Source organism: Talpa europaea (assembly GCF_964194135.1).
Source record: "Talpa europaea genome assembly, chromosome: 7".
NCBI classification, from domain to species: domain Eukaryota; kingdom Metazoa; phylum Chordata; class Mammalia; order Eulipotyphla; family Talpidae; genus Talpa; species Talpa europaea.
This window is the reverse complement of record NC_140074.1, coordinates 26,951,403-26,968,488: the sequence shown is the minus strand read 5'-3', so window position 1 is coordinate 26,968,488 and position 17,086 is coordinate 26,951,403. Positions and strand designations below refer to the sequence as shown.

Genomic DNA, 17,086 nt, shown 5'->3' with positions numbered 1-17,086 from the left:
AGTCTGCTAAATGAAGGACACTAAAAAAGGACACACACTATATATCATTCCACTTAGATTATGTACGTAGAGCAGTCACTTTCATAGAATAAGAAAGTAGAACAGTAGTTGCTAGAAAATATGAGGAGGAGGGTATGAGGAGTTACTATTTAATAGGTCCAGTTTTAGTTCTGCAAGATGAAAAATGTTCTGGAGTTGGGAGATAGTGATGTTAGCAATGTAAACATCCTAAGGCTAGTGATTAGCACACATAATGATTCAAATGATTAAATAACATTTTTTTTATTTTAATGGGATATGTTGCTATATATGTTCATTTCTGCTAATACATTTTGCTCAATTTATTAGTTTTACCAGTATTAAACAAAATCATTTAAAATACCTTATGAATTACATGTTTTTATATAGGCTAACACATAGAAAAGTACTTCTGAACCTGATTGATTTCAAGTAAATACTGGACTTATACTTCAGCCTAGGGTACAGACAAATCAATGTAAATATAACGTTTGCCAAGAGCTCTAATATTATGGACATTAAGTAACCAACAATTCAGCAATTCCAAAATAGGTGATAGCTTATAAGACCAGCAACCAAAAATCAAGAAAATAAACATTTCTGTACACAATTTGTCAGAAGCTTTCTTTTGTATAACTCTTGCTTGTTAAGGCAGACATGGCAGAAGGGCAGCATAAGCAGGGTTGACAAGACCCTATATTACTGAATCTTGCCATTACCTCCCTAAACTCATCTCCATAGCTCTCTGCTTTCCTACTTTAATTCCAGCTACCACATCATCTTCTTGCTGTTCCCACCTTGGGCTTGGCACTGGTTACTTCTTCTGCCTTATATGCACTTCCTTGACCCATGAAATAAACACACATATTTATGTATAATAACTGTAAATAGTTAAAAGAGCTATAAATAAAATTTGTGTCTCATGAAAAGGATGGGATATAAGAAGGTGATTAGCAGGTGATGGTTTAGATATAGGAGCAGCTAAGGGAACTTAAAGAAGACAGAGACAGCAAGCAGAGATCTCTTAATGAAACTTCAATCTGGTCTATGCTATAGGAAGGGACATTTAATGTTAATTAAATGGAAGAAAGTACGGTCCACACATGCCATCAACATTGAAATCTGAGGTGCTCCTAGAGGGGAGGAAGGTTGGAGTCAGAACTGCTGTGAAATGAGGGAGTAAGGTCATTCTGGGAATCAAGAGTAACACAGATGGAGTGAGGAGAAAGGGAGCTGATTACATGAAGACAGATGATGAGAAACAGCCTTACCTCGGTCAGCAATTTTTTTCTTTATTGGAAATCTTAATCTTAGAGACTATTAACTTTGAAAGGATCTCACTAAGATCTTATAAATTTGCGTAGTTTAAACTAGTCAAAATAATTTTCTTCACTCTAGTAATTCTGTGAAAGATGAGGCAATTTTTTTTTGTTTGTTTGTTAAAGCATTTCCTCAGGTAAAATGGTAATGCCAGTAAATTTAGCTATTGAATGTAAATATTTAAAAATCCAGAATACACAGGTGGGATTCCTCAACTTTTATCTGATAAGTGGGGAAAAGTAAATGAAAGAGTAAAAGAAAATATCTTGGAGGGTTCCTTGCAATTGGTTTAAATTATAAAGTGGTTATGATTTCTTAAATATTAAAAGTAGCATCAACAGTCACCACAAACACTTAAGTACTTATCTTATGGTCAGCATTTTTCCCTGAGTAAGTTCCAAGTACTTTCCTTTAATTCTCACGACATCCCCATCCCTATGAGCTGGATAGTCTTATTAGCTCCATTTTGTTTTTTAAGTTTTATTTTATTTTTTTAAGATTTATTACTTTTTTATTTAGGCATACAAGATCTGGAGTGCAGGCCAGAGGTACAGGGGGCGGGGAGGTGAGAGGATTCACCATAGACAGAGTTGGGGGAAGGGAGAAGAACAGGAGGATCCACTGAAATACAATGCTGAGAGAGCAGTGGGTGAGACAGGTCTGCTGTGTCATGTGGGTCACTTCCCTGGCCAGACTGGCAATCGAACTCATGCTGCAGTTGCTGCCAGAACTGACTTTAACCCCTGCACCACCAGGGAGGTGCCAGCTCCAATTTTAAAAGAAGGTAAGATACACTAAGAAGTTAGATAACCCATGGATAAAAGCACCATATGCTCCATAGGGCTTGGAACAGATAGCAGTGTTTTCAAATACATTCTCTGGAAGAAATTCTGTAATTCCCTAAAACACCGGAGAAGATAACCAAAGACAAAGCTTGCAAAATGACCAGAATGTTGAGGAATAAAACTCATTAGTCACTGAACAGAACACGGTAAATATTACATTGGGGGGGGGTGGCTACAAAAGATAAATGTTATAGAACATGCTCATTTCAGGGTTAGTTTTGTGATAAGATGGCAGCCTTTCTTGGGACCTATACATATGTTTCAAAGAATGAAATTCAGAAAAATAAAGGTTAAAAATAACAGAGATCTGAACTCCAGACTGAAGGAGCTCTGAACCAAATTCAAGGCCTATTCTTTAGTTATTGAATAAATATATGATTACAACCTAGCTTCATCTCTCCCATATTTTTCACAGCTGTGAAATGGAGTTAGTAAGAGTCTACACCAAAAAATTGCACTGAAAATTAAATTGTGAACACACATAAAATGCAAAACAATGCTTTGACACCTAATAAGCAAGCAATAGATTTCTTAATATTATTATAATTAGGGTTATGATTACTGAGAAAATGTGAGCAATATATAAAAGTCAATTCAGATGACAAGTGAGCAGCTATGTACACCACCAACTCAACTCTATTATATCTGTACATTGATTATTAAGAAAGCCTCCAATTTATCCATCAATTTCACAAAAACATTTTAAAAATAAAATCATGACATGGTAACAAGGGTATGTGTGGAACAAGTAATTCTAATATATTGGAAGAGAAGTAAAAATTGGTGTGACCATCTTAAAAATTATTTGACAACTTCTAATAAATTAATTAAAACATTTACCTATGAGTCAAAATTTTACTTTTGGATACATTCCTAGATACATAAGTATACATAAGTTTCATACATAAATATGAAGAAATAGATATATTCACTGCACATAATTATTATCTCTGTACATAAGTGTTAAATATGCAAATATCAATCTGGAAATTAATTAGGATATATTCATATATTGAAGTGAAATACAATAGCTAAATTGAATAAATTAGATGTTATCTTTTTTTTAAGATTTATTTTATTTATACAAGAACCGGGGTATAGGGCAGATGCGCGGGAGAGTGAGAGGATTCACCAGAGACAGAGCAGGGAACAGAACAGGCAGACTGACGAAATACACTGCTGAGGGGAGCAGCGGATGAGACAGGAGAGGTCTGCTCGCCATGTAGTTTGCTCTGAAGCCAGCGGGGATCTAACCGGCACTGAAAAGGCTGTGGACAGCTTCACAGCGCTGGGTTCAATCGCCTGCGCCACCAGGAAGGCTCCTAGATGTTATCTTAATTAAACAACTTGACAGATCTCCAAAGTAAGGAGGCTGCCCAATGATGTATATAGTATGATACTAATTCTATAAACAAAGCCACCAGCAAAATAAGAGAAATATCGTTTGTTTACAATATTAAAATTTACAATCACTATAAATTCGGTAGTTTTTTTGCTGCAGGAATGAAAGTCCCATCATATTGCAAATGTTGTAGACGATGTTTATAACTCTTGTTCCTCATTTACTAAAATCTGTGGTTCTTTGGTAAGCTTCTTCATAGAATTTTATGAGCTTTTCCCCAAAAAATACCTTAATGCTTATACTTTATATTAGAGTACAGGGCACTTTCTTAAAATTTCTGGCAACTCCAGATATATTCTCTCTGAAAAGTAGATATCACCTTTGAAGACACCTCTCAGGCTACTGTGAAGGTTAAAACTGAGAATAAAATTATAAACACCCGATTCTTTCACATGAAGAAATTTCATAACAAATGCAGCATTTAAAACTTTGTTATAAATGATATTTGCTTAGTTATAAATGATAATAGTGGTGATGATGATGAAAAAAGACCAGGCAATGTCTCACTGAGTGTTCTCACTCTGTATCAGACACTATGCTAAGGATATCACATGCATTATTGATGGGGTTCAGATGAGATGCTGGAGTTTAGCGAGAGGGGACCTTGGTTTTACTATGAGAAAGATTTTAGCAGTTTCCCATTCAGCTTCCATCCTAATTATTCTTCACTAAGCTTCCATCATTATCATACTGACTCCTTCCCCAAACTGGAAAGTTTCTATTAATAATCCTATTTTGAAGATAAAGTACATGGAACCTCACAGAGATTAAGAAATTTATCTTAGAAAGTATCTTGGTGACTCCCAACACCTTGCATATTGCCTTCTAAAAGCAATTTTTCCTCTCACAACACTACTAAAACTGGTTAACTTATTTTTTTCTCTGTGATTACTGTCCTCCAACAAATTCAAATTTATCACTATGATCACTAAATGCAAAATAACTTGATCTAATTTACTTCTATCTCCATTCTCAAATAAGTAAGAAATTTGATATCTTACAGTACATTTTTTTTTACCACAGATCTACACTTATATTTTTTTCTCAACGTAGGTATTGATATAGAGAGACCTTTATTTCTTATGTCAGGCTTTTAAAGAACTCGAAAATCAAAAAGTAATTTTAGCTGACTGGAAATGCATACTATTTATGTGAAGGCAGCATAAATTGTTGTTCATACTCTGAACATCACTCAATCTAGAAAATGTTTCATGTGATGGCTGGAGTCTCAAGTTAATAGGTGAGCATGGAAAATCATCGAAATGTATTTCTGAATAGAAGAAGACATGTTTTTGACTTAAGCAATGTATTTACTCACTGCAGTGCACATATCAAATGTTTACTAAGTGCAAGGCACCATGTGATAATCACTTTTAGACCTAGTGAAAGATTACTTACCATTTATACCTAATGCAAAATACTTGGTATTTTTCTTTAGTCATTGTGTATGTGTGTGTGTATACTACATCTTGCCTAACCCAAGTAAAGATATCTTCCTTGAAGGCAGGGTTTATTCCTATCCATCCCTGCTATTCACAAAGTCATTGGCCTCGCATTTGGTCCAAAATCAGGACTCCATATATTCCTATTAAACTTTAATTTTACTCAGCATGAAACAAAAACATGCCTCAGTGATATATAATGATAAACTGGATCATATTAAAGAAAATCATCTTGGGCCTCCCCAGTGGTGCAGCGGTTGAGCACTGGGCTGCAAAGCTGCCCGCAGCTTCTGCAGCGCCGGTTCAATCCCTGGCCACCAGCAAGGGGTCCACATGGCCTGCAGACCTCTCCTGCCCCGCCCACTGCTCCCCTCAGCAGTGTACTTCAGTCCTTCTGCCTGTTCTGTTCCCTGCTCTGGCTCTGGTGAATTCTCTCACCCTCCCGCACTTCTGACTGTACCCAGTGCTTGTATAAATAAACAAACAAACAAACAAATAAATAAATAGGTAGATAGGGTAGAGATAAATAAATAAATCTTTAAAAAAGAAAGAAAATCATCTTTTCTAGTATATATGAAATGAGTGCTAGAAAAATTAGGAATTAGAAAAAGCATAGTCTATAATAACATGCCTATACACATTTTGAATATATAAGCTTAAATACCAAGCATCTAAAAATGCTAGAGAAAATACAAATTAATACTTGATAGTATACCTCAGATCAAACTCCACAGAAATTATCCATTTCAACATTCTATGCATAATTTTCCCTAATTTTATTTGTCCCTATTATGTTCCCAAACCCTATGCAATAAACATTATCTTCTCCACTGTACATATGAAGAAATATTTAGGAATATGAAACAATTTTTCCAATGCCATAGTAGCAAGATGTAATCAAGTACTTGCAACACACCTCCTTATCTTTAAACACTGAGTTGGCATAAGACAGAAATAGTCCTTACCGTCTGGGCTGATTCCAATTGCTGTATGCTGCATTCTGTAGTTCACTTTCTTCTCCTTCTCCTTCTTCTCGCTCTGGTAGTTCTGGAATGTCTCTGTTAAAGAGTTACACAGTAAGACTCCAAAATCCTAGCTAAGCCATGCAAGACTGTCTTATGTGTATTTGGTTTGGCCAGTACGTGTAAAATATTTTACTTAAAGGGAAAAGAAGACCTGTTAAAGCATAATAAAAACCATATATTAGACTCAATCTACCATAACTTATTCTGGAAATCTATCAATAGCTGAACACTGAGAGTCTTGTCTATACTGTTTCTTTATTGATGAAAAAAGAAATGAAAGGAGAAAAAATACAAAAAATTAAAGAAAAATCATTCAACAAGTATTTTTTAAATACCTGTCATGCAAGAAGCTAGAGCTACCACATAGATTATAAACAAGCACAGCTCTGATCCATCCCTGGTCTGAAAGAAGTTAGCAAGAATTTAACATATTTTCTTCCTTGGGCCTCCCCCGTGGCGCAGCAGTTGAGCGCTGGGTTGCGAAGCTGCCCGCAGCCTCTACAGCGCCGGTTCGTTCCCCGGCTGCTCCCCGGCCACCGCAGGAGGGTCCCACATGGCGCGCAGACCTCTCCTGCCGCCCGCTGCTCCCCTCAGCAGTGTACTTCGGTCCTTCTGCCTGCTCTGCTCCCTGCTCTGGCTCTGGTGAATTCTCTCACCCTCCCGCGCTTCTGACTGTACCCAGTGCTTGTATGTATGTATGTATCAATCAATCAATAAATAAATCTTTAAAAAAAAAAGAATTTAACATATTTTCTTCCTAAGGATAGATCAATACTTTCCCTACAACTTTTAAAAATGCTATTGTCCAGCTACAACCCATCCAAAAGGGCCAGACAGAATACTCTTTATAGGAAGTATATTAAAATGTACCTGTATTCAAGATCACTTTGAATTTCTGTAGGAATTCACATTACCAAATACAAAACACATGAAAAAGGTGGCCTCAATCTGGTAATGAACTCCAAATAGAATTAGAAATTAACAGCAAAATCAAGAAAGTATCTTGGTTTTCCAAAGGTACTGATGCATCAGTAAATAACATCATAAGGGCAAAAGAAAATGGCTAAAATAATTATGGTGTGTCCTTGTGCTGTTTCTAAAAATTGGATTTCTAGAGACATATATAGTATAGTCTTTGAAAGCAAAGGCTATAAAACTTCTGATTCAATAAATGTTTAATTTGATTTTCACAGAAATTGACAAATATGACAAAGAATATGATCAAATTTTATTAATTCCCACTAATAGGAGTACTAAACTCTGACAAATTATATAATCTTTAGACTCTGAGATAGAAAGTCATCTAACCCAATAATCAACCTGTGTTTGACTGTATTGCACAACATTCCTGACAAACAAATATCCAGGCTCTCCTTGACTGTCTCATTGCTTTTTTGACCTGAATGTTACATGTTTGTTTGTCAGCTATTAAAAGGAAATCTACCTGTCTATTGGTTGGTTGTTTCAATTCCCTTCACATGCAATTTGAGGAATGAGGCTCTGGAAAAGGGAAAGGTTCTAAGAGTGTAAATCTGACACTAGGACAAGATTGTTGGGAAAGAGCTCAAAGTGGGATCTAAAAAACAATGTTAAGAAGATAACTGAGAAGTAGATAGTCTGAATGAAGCCCTAATCAGAAGATGGAAAATTGAGAGGTGAAAACTAAACCTAACCCAGAGGAGACTAAAATCCTAACTCCCCTCATATAAGAACTTCATTCTCTTTAAAGTAGTCTATAATCTTCAATACTTTTAATATGCTCCTATAAATGTGCTGATTATTCTTCATCCATCTTATAGTTTAAGGGACTCTGCTATGTTTGATTCATAGAGCAGAATGAACCAGTTCTCTTCCTCTGTCATTCCTTCAGCTAAGAATAAATTGGACTGCTTTGCATCCATGTTCAACTGTTGAGTATCAACAAAATTTCTGCCAATTATAGTAATAAACTATCTTTTCAAATGCATATAGTTGTCAGGTTGAAATCTAGTACAAGGTGACAGAGCAAAGTAAAAGTAAGATCTGAATTAAGGCCATCTTTGTACAAACCTTGAACTCTGTTTCTATGCTATGTTGACATACATTTTTGTACTGGGCTTGAGCCATTCTTTCTTTGGATTCAATGGTTAAGAACATGGAGCCTGTCTGATTACATTCCACTCCTGACTGCTACTTATTAGCTGTGGAGCTTGGGCAAATTATCTAATCTCCCCCTGGTGCAGAGTTCTCCTCTATAAAATGGAGCTTGTACCTTATTTTATTAAAAGAAATAATTTGTAATTTGTCTTATTAATAACAAATATACTTTTTCTGCAGTACAGGAACTAGTCACAGTATTGGATAAACCAGATCTTGTCCTTTCCTCTGTTGGGAGGCAAAACAAGCATAGTGTCAAAAGTGGCTCTTTCTTTCTAGAAATCTGTAGTATTTCTAAGCCCCACAAACTTAAAAGGAGTATGATGTTACTTTGAAAAATTCCTTAATTAAGCTATTTGAAATGAAATTTCAGAGGGACTTTAGATCAAATGCTTTTGCAATTTTGACAGGAAGCACCAGAGGCTATAATCAATTTGGGAGATTAAATCTGAGATTAAATTTCTAGAGCAAGATGTGGCTGAGCTTAGAGTGTGAAGTAAATATTCTTATACCCATAAAATCCATGAGGCTCCACGAAAACTTTATTCCCTTTGTTAAACACACAGCATATTTTTCAGCTTTCTCAGACTGTCAGCACACCACGGCCAAGTACAATTTGCAGAGGATACTGATATGATCAATGCCATGCCTGAAGCATCACTGGGCATGAGGGTATTATGGAATGTTCTGATATCCTCTGAGGAACACATCTCAGAAGATTTTAGAGCGTCTGCAAAGCTATTTCTACTCTGCAACATATTTAGAGAAAAATTTGGCACTCAGTTGCTAATACAACTGAAAAAAAAAAAAAAAAAAGGACCCACAGCTGAGAGTGCAAAACGGTATGGTCTGGAAAAGCAGTATGACATTATTTCTTTTTGACAGCATCATCAAAACCTAGTTTCTGCCCTCTTATGGGAGAAAAACTTTTTCCTGTGTTTAAGATTCTTACTAAATTGCATATCAAGAACCTTTAAAAGATGTATCATTCTGAATCATATACAGTGTTGTAAACCAATGTTACCTACATAAAAAAAAATGAGACATTTTCACCAAAAAATTAAAAAAAAATTAAATTTAAAAAACCCAAAGTCACATACTCGGTTTCCTAACATGCATACACCAAGACATTCAACTCAACTTTCTCCAAAAGAGTTAAAAATAACCTTTAGAACTGTTTCTAAATCTGTATGTATGTTAAAAAGAAATTAACAAAATTTGAAAAGGCATTTGAGAAAGTATGATACAATAGCACATAAATTCTAAGTACAGGAAATTAATGAAAGAATATTCATATCTGGGGTAAATTCTCAAACTCTGTTTAAAAGTGGGTGATACAATTAAATATTATTTTAATTTCTTGACTTGAATTTTAATATATTTTTCTAAATTTCCCACACTATATGATAATAAGTGATTAGGGGAAAAGAGGAAAATGTTTTAAAAAATCTTTAAAAAGGGAATGAGCAATTCAGTCTTTTTTAACTGTTCTAGTCCTCTCTATGGATTCAAAACTCTTCTTTGTAATATACACTATCATTCATTCATTGTAGTAGATTTACTATTTCACTTACCTGCCAGTGTATGAAGAAAAAATATCCAATGCCATTATTCCTCTAGATTGTTGTCCCAAGCTTACTCTGAAGTCTTCCAAATGTTCTGTGGGCACATAAGTAATTCTGGAACAGAACACAGTTCATGAAAGTAAAGGGAAACAAAATTTGCTTAAGAGTTAAGAAAAATCTCCAGAATATAGACATGCTGTTGTATTGTGTCTATGCTCTTACTTTTTTCACACAACTCATTTAATCACCTTACTAGGCAGAAAATCCGAATTTCAAAAGGATAAAGTACCCTATAGATAAAAGTGACAACAGAAATTACATTTTAAAATTCTGCTACTGGTAAACTATTTACCAATAAACCATATGGGGAGGGAAGTTAGCGCTATTAGTATTCTTGAAGAAGACTAGTGATTTTTTAAAATTAGAAAGATCTATAAATCCTGAGAAAAATAACCAGTAATAACATTCATTTCATTCAAGGATTTTTGAGTTCCTAGCAGAAACAAATTAGTTGTATTCTATGAAAACACTAAATATCACAAGTTACTTTATATATTTCATAATCAAATAATTGACTATGGATATTAACAAACATTACCAATAATTATGTTATCTCTATTAAGTTATAAACTGTCAAATCTGAAGTTAAACCATGATAATTCTATGGAAAGACTCTTACAAATTTAAGGAAACTTCTTTTAAGTTCATATTGGTTTCAGAGAAAAGGTTACTGTTTATACTTGCTAAATCAGTAAGTATTGGCTGAATGCCTATAAATGTAGCAGGCAGTGAGCTAGATATTGACTACAGCTGTAGTGTTTAGAAAATGACATTTGAAAATTCAAATCTGCTGTCCTATAAGGCCACATAGTTGTGATACACTTGTTTAAATAGGTTGTTTCAAAGCCCTCAAATTATTGAGTAGTAAAGCAAGAGAAAGATTGCATTTGGTTTAGCATGACTTTGCAACAAAAAGTAGTATCCAAAATGTGCAATATAAAGACCTTGAAGACTATAAAACTAGCTATCCATAACTTACTTTAGACACAGTAATAAAATCTTAACACTGAAGGGCAAGGGTAAAAGGATTTTCATGCTGTAATAAATAAGAATTATGCCAATGGCATAATTTATTGAATGATTAGGATATATACTTTCAGATATATTGATCATTCCATAAAAAAGCATTCACTGTGAGATGATTTGGGTCTGGAGTCAAATGATACAGTTCTTTTGCTCATCAGGAGTATGATGAGAGGGTAAATTACTATCACTGAATGTTCTCCTCAATCTCAAAAAGGATGTAACTTTATACAAGACTACTGTAACTGAGAAGTATTCACACAAATTTAAGTCAGTTCTAAAAGTCTGATTCCCAACTCACGCTAGTGAAATCCATGAATTCTTGGGAAATGTCTTTATGACATTTTTACCTATCCGGAGGATCACAAAATGAAACAGAAAGCACAGTTCAGTGGATAAGACTATGTTGGGTGAGAGAGCTGCATTCTAATTCTGGTCCTACTTAATTTACTCATTAATAAAAACACCTTTCAGGTGCTACAAAAATATACTGAAGAGTAAATCTGCATTAATCCCTTGAAAAATTAAAAGACAAAAATGTTTAATAACGCATTGTGGCAGGAAAGATTGCATTTTATGAAAAGAAAACTCATGATAAATGTGTAAAGCCTAAAACCAGGAAAGCCTATTTTAGAAAACTGGTATTATTTCTGAAGAATTAGTATGGTGAAACTCAGATAAAATATTTTTTTAAGTTTTTTAATTAATTAATTTTCTTACATTGCGATTCATTTTTGCACAATGAGTGAATTAATTCTCAGATACCGCCCACCATGTTATCACCTGTGAACTGTCACCATAGTCCCTTGTAGTTTTTCCTTCCCTGTTTTGACCACTCTTCCTCCCCCTCCACTGCTATGCTATATGTCTTAGATCAGATAAAATCTTGGGAAGAAAAGTCAGGAAGAGATAATGGAGGAAAGCTAGAACACAATAGCAATGATCACAATAATCAGTTCAAAGTACTTAATTTTTTAATTGGTTTGAGAAGGAAAAGATATTTCTATCACAAACTGCTGAAAATGAGTTTCTGTCTACATTTGTTCAAAGTTGCTTTTCCTTTTAGGAAAGGAGGGTGAGAAAAAGGGCAGAGGGCATTTTGGAAAAATTTTCTGATACCTTTAAGTAACAGAGCGAAAGAAGACATAAATATTTAGCTCAATATAGAGAGCAAAGCCACCAGAACAAACATCCCACAATGCAGCAGAACATGCAGAGTGATTCCAAAACAAACCTGGTCACACAACCACACCAAATCACCAAACAACAACAAAACTGAATTACAAACTGCATAAACAGGAAAACAGCTGATTTGAGAGCTGTATAAAAAATTCTTAACTAACCTTAGGTTACAAATGGAGAGGAAGAAAAATCTCCATCAGTGATGCCGAAATGAGATACGGATATTAATCCAGAGATTGTGTCTGCACATTCAGACAGGATTATTCCCTTTACAAAGGAGCCTGAAAGCTTAGTAGTTGGAAAAATATGATTTTCAAATAAGTTCACAATCTGCAGTGCAATGTGAAAATACCTCATATCTCTGTTGGAATTTGTGTTCTTATATAAATGAAGGGGGGGAAGCCAAAATGTATACGCTGAAACCTATATCTGGATCTACCCTTGCAATGGGCCATTACAAAAGCATGAAATGGTTTTCACAGACAAGTTATAACACACAGTCATAATGAGCTTTTGAATCACCGATACTCACACATAAAAGAGGGCTCGATCGTCAGCAGGTGCTGTAGAAAATCTAGAATGTGAAGCATACGCCGCGGCATCTTTTTACAATGGTGTTAACAAATGTCAGTGTCTTGTGCTGAATGTGAGATGCATACATATGTAGTTAAAAGTGGGTGCTCCTGGTTGTTTTTTTCCCCTTTCCACCTCCCTTCTATCTACACCTCCCCCAGAAAAGCATCTGCTCTTTACTGGTGTCTATAGCAGTGATTATTAACAAGCATGGAAAAATGTAACTGCAATCAATCTTTTATTCCTTGATCAGGAATTCATCCCACACTTTAGGTTAAGGCAGGTGAATTCTGATTCAGCTCAGTAATTATCTGGCAGATGTTGCAAGCAGCTGCTGCTAAGCGCAAAACCCTGGCTATTATTACAGAAATATAAGAGCTCCTGGCAAGGTGGAGTGAGAAGTGAAACAGAATGCATTCTGGTGAGGCTTCACATCTGGTCTTCCGCAAAAAATAATGAAACCTGGAACTTAAACTGGCTGTTCTTGAACTCTTGAAACTCAAATTATCTACCCAGGCATGCATGAATGCACATACAATGTTCCTAAATATCTACCATAAATTGTAAAAAAGAAATCCAGTGCACTGTCTCAATTAGCATTGCTTTTCTTAAAATCAACCAAGTTATGTAACTGAACTATTTAAAGTTTTTTTTTTTTTTAAGGCCCTATAATACACTCCCTACCACTACCCCCAGATTAATTTAGGTTCATAACAAGAAATAAGGAGGAGGAGTTATGGATAAAGACTAGATCCTGGCAATCACTACAAAGCTTAAATGGCCAAAGGCAATGTTACAGTTACATTCAGAGTAATAGAAAGACTAGACTTTCCTTTAGGGAGGATTACTCACATAACTTTCAAGGTAATTCTAAACCTCTTGTTACATGAAAGCAATTCACAGAGATGGGACATGGTCAAAAACATATTCCTGCAAAATGCAGAAAACATGTTACTCAGTTCTGGTCAATCAACATGGCTATTTGCTTTGTCATTTAACACATTTTTTTTTTTCCCAGAAAAAGGATTATATGGTTCTAATTTCTCTTACCCTTTACATGAGTCAAACTATAACCAGCTGAATCAGAGCTTTAGAAAGGCACTTGTAAAGAAATCAAATGTTTTGTGCGTATTGTGTGTGGTGTGTGAGCATACATGTGAGCATATGAGAAAGAAACTGATTTCCAAAGCAGGGAAGGTTGTAGAATTTTCCTTATTTTCTTTATTTAATGTAAAATATGACAGTTCGTTTTGGCTCCTAGAATCCTAAAGGAATTATTTATAAAGCTAACTCTCCAGATATCCTTCAAGATCTTAATAAGGAGCTATTCACATGAATGGGTAAATTATAATACTTAATCAGAGTATGGGAAAACAAATGAACAATAAAACAAAATAGCAAAAACAACAAAAGGAGAAAAAAAAAGGCTTTTGAAGCTTGAAAACACACCTGACAACTTTTCTAGAGCTGACAAGATGTTGGACTTATACCAAACTGATGTCACAAAGTCTTATTTTTTGGCCACGTTTCAAATTCTGTAGTATATTAGGACTGAGGGGTAAGGATAGAACCAAAGCACTAATATGGAACTCAGAGTGACAAAAAGTGAACAGGGGACCTGTATCAATGCATACAGTATAATGTAAATTATCACACAAGAAATCAAATGAATAATTACAAGGGCATCTGTGTATTATAACATCTAAATTATGTAAGCTAAAGTGCTTACAACAGTCTCCATGTGGATCTGTATCAACTATCTTTTAAGCAAAAGGAATGGACACTTACCTGCAAATTGTGAGAAAAGCACTTAAAGTTTAACCTTTTTCTGAGAGTAGAGAAACTGACATTTTCAATGATGCTCACTTGTACTAATATTATTTATAAGATAAATAAGGAAGTATCACATGACCTGATGACAGGCTCCCTTTATAAGTCAAATAAACATCAAAATTATGAAAGCCAATTAGTGAAATTCTATCTAAAATACCATTTTTCTGTAAGATGGCAGAATCTAACCCAAACTGTATTTTTCTGCTTTTTATTAATGGCAAAATGAAAAACAGATTGTATATATAGTTTTTATTAACCTAAGCTCTATCAATACATACTGTACAAAAGAATAATACAGGGGCCTCACTGGTGGCGCAGCGGGTTGCGCGCCACACTGTGAAGCTGTCACAGCCTCTGCAGCACGGGTTTGAGTCCCAGCTGGCCAGGGAGATTCCCACATGGTGCAGCAGACCTCTCCTGTTGTGCCTGCTCCTCCCCTCAGCAATGTATTTCAGTTGGTCTGCCTGTTCTGCTCCCTACTCTGTCTCTGGTGAATCCTCTCACCCTACTGCGCCTCTGGCCTGTACCCCAGCTATTGTATAAATTAAAAAATATATATATATATCTAAAAAAATAAAAAAGGAGTGACAATTGCATTAAAAAAAAAAGAATACAGAAAGCAGTTAGTAAAATAACATTAATACAAATAATGTCTTCCATACAATGAATGATCTTTCCTGAGCTCTTATTTTACAATTTTAACTTTTACATATTAAGCAGAAATATTCAACAATTGATGCTAGAGGAAAATATCAAGCTATTACACTGATGAAGTGTGACAGACAGTAAAGTAATGAACTGATTTTGTGCTGGCTCAAGAAATGTTTGGCAACAAATATGACTTGCTTTAAGCACGGTGTGGAATTACTAGGCATTTTAAAAACTTCCTGACAAAGTATCAAATTATTTTATATTATGATCAGATCACAACAAGAGATTACAAAATTCTCCCAGATCACGAGGCAAGTCAACAAAGGGCAGACTATGGGTCCAAGAAGCACTGTTCTCTTGGGTCTTCTCTATGCCCGGCCCTTACAGACCCGGCTAAGCTCTAATGTTCATACAGGGCAATTAGGTAGTGTATGAATCCTTACACTGAGAGGACTATAAACTCGGTAAGACCCTAGAATAGAACCTCCTATTCTATGAAAGATGTCTTACATCTAAGGTTTTTCAGATAATCAAAATTGAAACAAAAACATTGTTTTCGGGCCTCTCTGGTGGCACAAGGGGTTAAGCACCGCACTGTGAAGCAATCCGCAGCCTCTGCAGCAGGAGTTTGATCCCTTGCCGGCCAGGGAGCAACCCACATGGCACAGCAGACCTCTCCTGTCTCGCACACTGTTCCCCACAGCAGTGTATTTCACTCAGTCTGCCTGTTCTGTTCCCTACTCTGTCTCTGGTGAATCCTCTCACCCCCCACATCTCTGGCCTGTAACCTAGCTCTTGTATGCACAAATAAATAAATCTTTTTTAAAAAAAAAAAAAAACACCAAAAAAATTGTTTTCATGTATTTCAGCATCATTATGTTAAAGAGGCCATATCTACACTAAAGAACTATTCATAAATAGTCAAATTCTTATGCTATTTATATTATGTAATAATCCTATATATCAAATAGAAGAAACATACTAGGAAAAAAAAATAAAACTGTTCAATGAGGGCCTCCCCGGTGGCGCAGCGGTTGAGCGCTGGGTTGCGAAGCTGCCCGCAGCCTCTGCAGCGCCGGTTCGATCCCCGGCTGCTCCCCGGCCACCGGAGGAGGGTCCCACATGGCGCGCAGACCTCTCCTGCCGCCCGCTGCTCCCCTCAGCAGTGTACTTCGGTCCTTCTGCCTGCTCTGCTCCCCGCTCTGGCTCTGGTGAATTCTCTCACCCTCCCGCGCTTCTGACTGTACCCAGTGCTTGTATAAATAAATAAATAAATAAATAAATAAATAAATAAATAAATAAATGAATGAATGAAAATCTTTAAAAAAAAAAAAAAAAACTGTTCAATGAATTGAAACTCGGGTCTTCCTGTTGGCACAACAGGTTAAGCACAGCACTGTGAAGCTATCAGCAGCCTCTGCTACCCACTTGGGGTATCAGACCTCTCCTGTTGGGCCCTCTGATCCCCTCAGTAGTCAGTCTGCCTGTTCTGTTCCCCACTCTGATTCTGGTGAATCCTCTCATGCCCCACACCTCTGGCCTGTACCCCAGTTCTTGTATGCATAAATAAATCTTTAAAAAAAAAAACAACTCATGAATTTCCCAAGCCCAACTGGGGTCTAAATGAAGCTTACTTTATGTCAGGTCCAATGAGAGAATGTCTTCTCAACATGGCTCGTGCCTGGGCATTGGTTAAACTGATAGTAGATTCTTCATTAATAGACAAGATGCAGTCTCCAACAGAAATTCGTCCATCTCTACTAATGGCACCTCCATGAATAATGCTTCGAACAATCATCCCCAAGCCATCTTTATTAGCACTTACTGTCATCCCTATGGTGAAAGAAGAATACAGATAGGTACTGGTATTAAATACATGGATTTCAAAATCAACTTAATTTGAATTTAATAATTCCTAGGGATTTAAAGATAAAAGAAAAGCAGTAACATTTTTACACAATAAAAACTAACAAAAACAATGAAAAGCTTTTCTAATAAAACTTTTCTGGGT

The 17,086-nt window shown here is 35.7% G+C and overlaps 1 protein-coding gene across 1 annotated transcript in view; it reads right to left on the bottom strand.

Moving 5' to 3' along the window:
* Window positions 1–17,086, bottom strand: part of MPDZ (multiple PDZ domain crumbs cell polarity complex component) — a gene marked incomplete at both ends in the record, with an annotated part of 141,580 nt that overhangs the window by 41,651 nt on the left and 82,843 nt on the right. Inside the window, 4 exons of the mRNA XM_084237770.1 lie at window positions 5,993–6,085; window positions 9,763–9,867; window positions 12,551–12,592; window positions 16,710–16,908. Coding sequence (XP_084093896.1) covers window positions 5,993–6,085; window positions 9,763–9,867; window positions 12,551–12,592; window positions 16,710–16,908 — 439 coding nt within the window. The remainder of the gene's footprint in view (window positions 1–5,992; window positions 6,086–9,762; window positions 9,868–12,550; window positions 12,593–16,709; window positions 16,909–17,086) is intronic.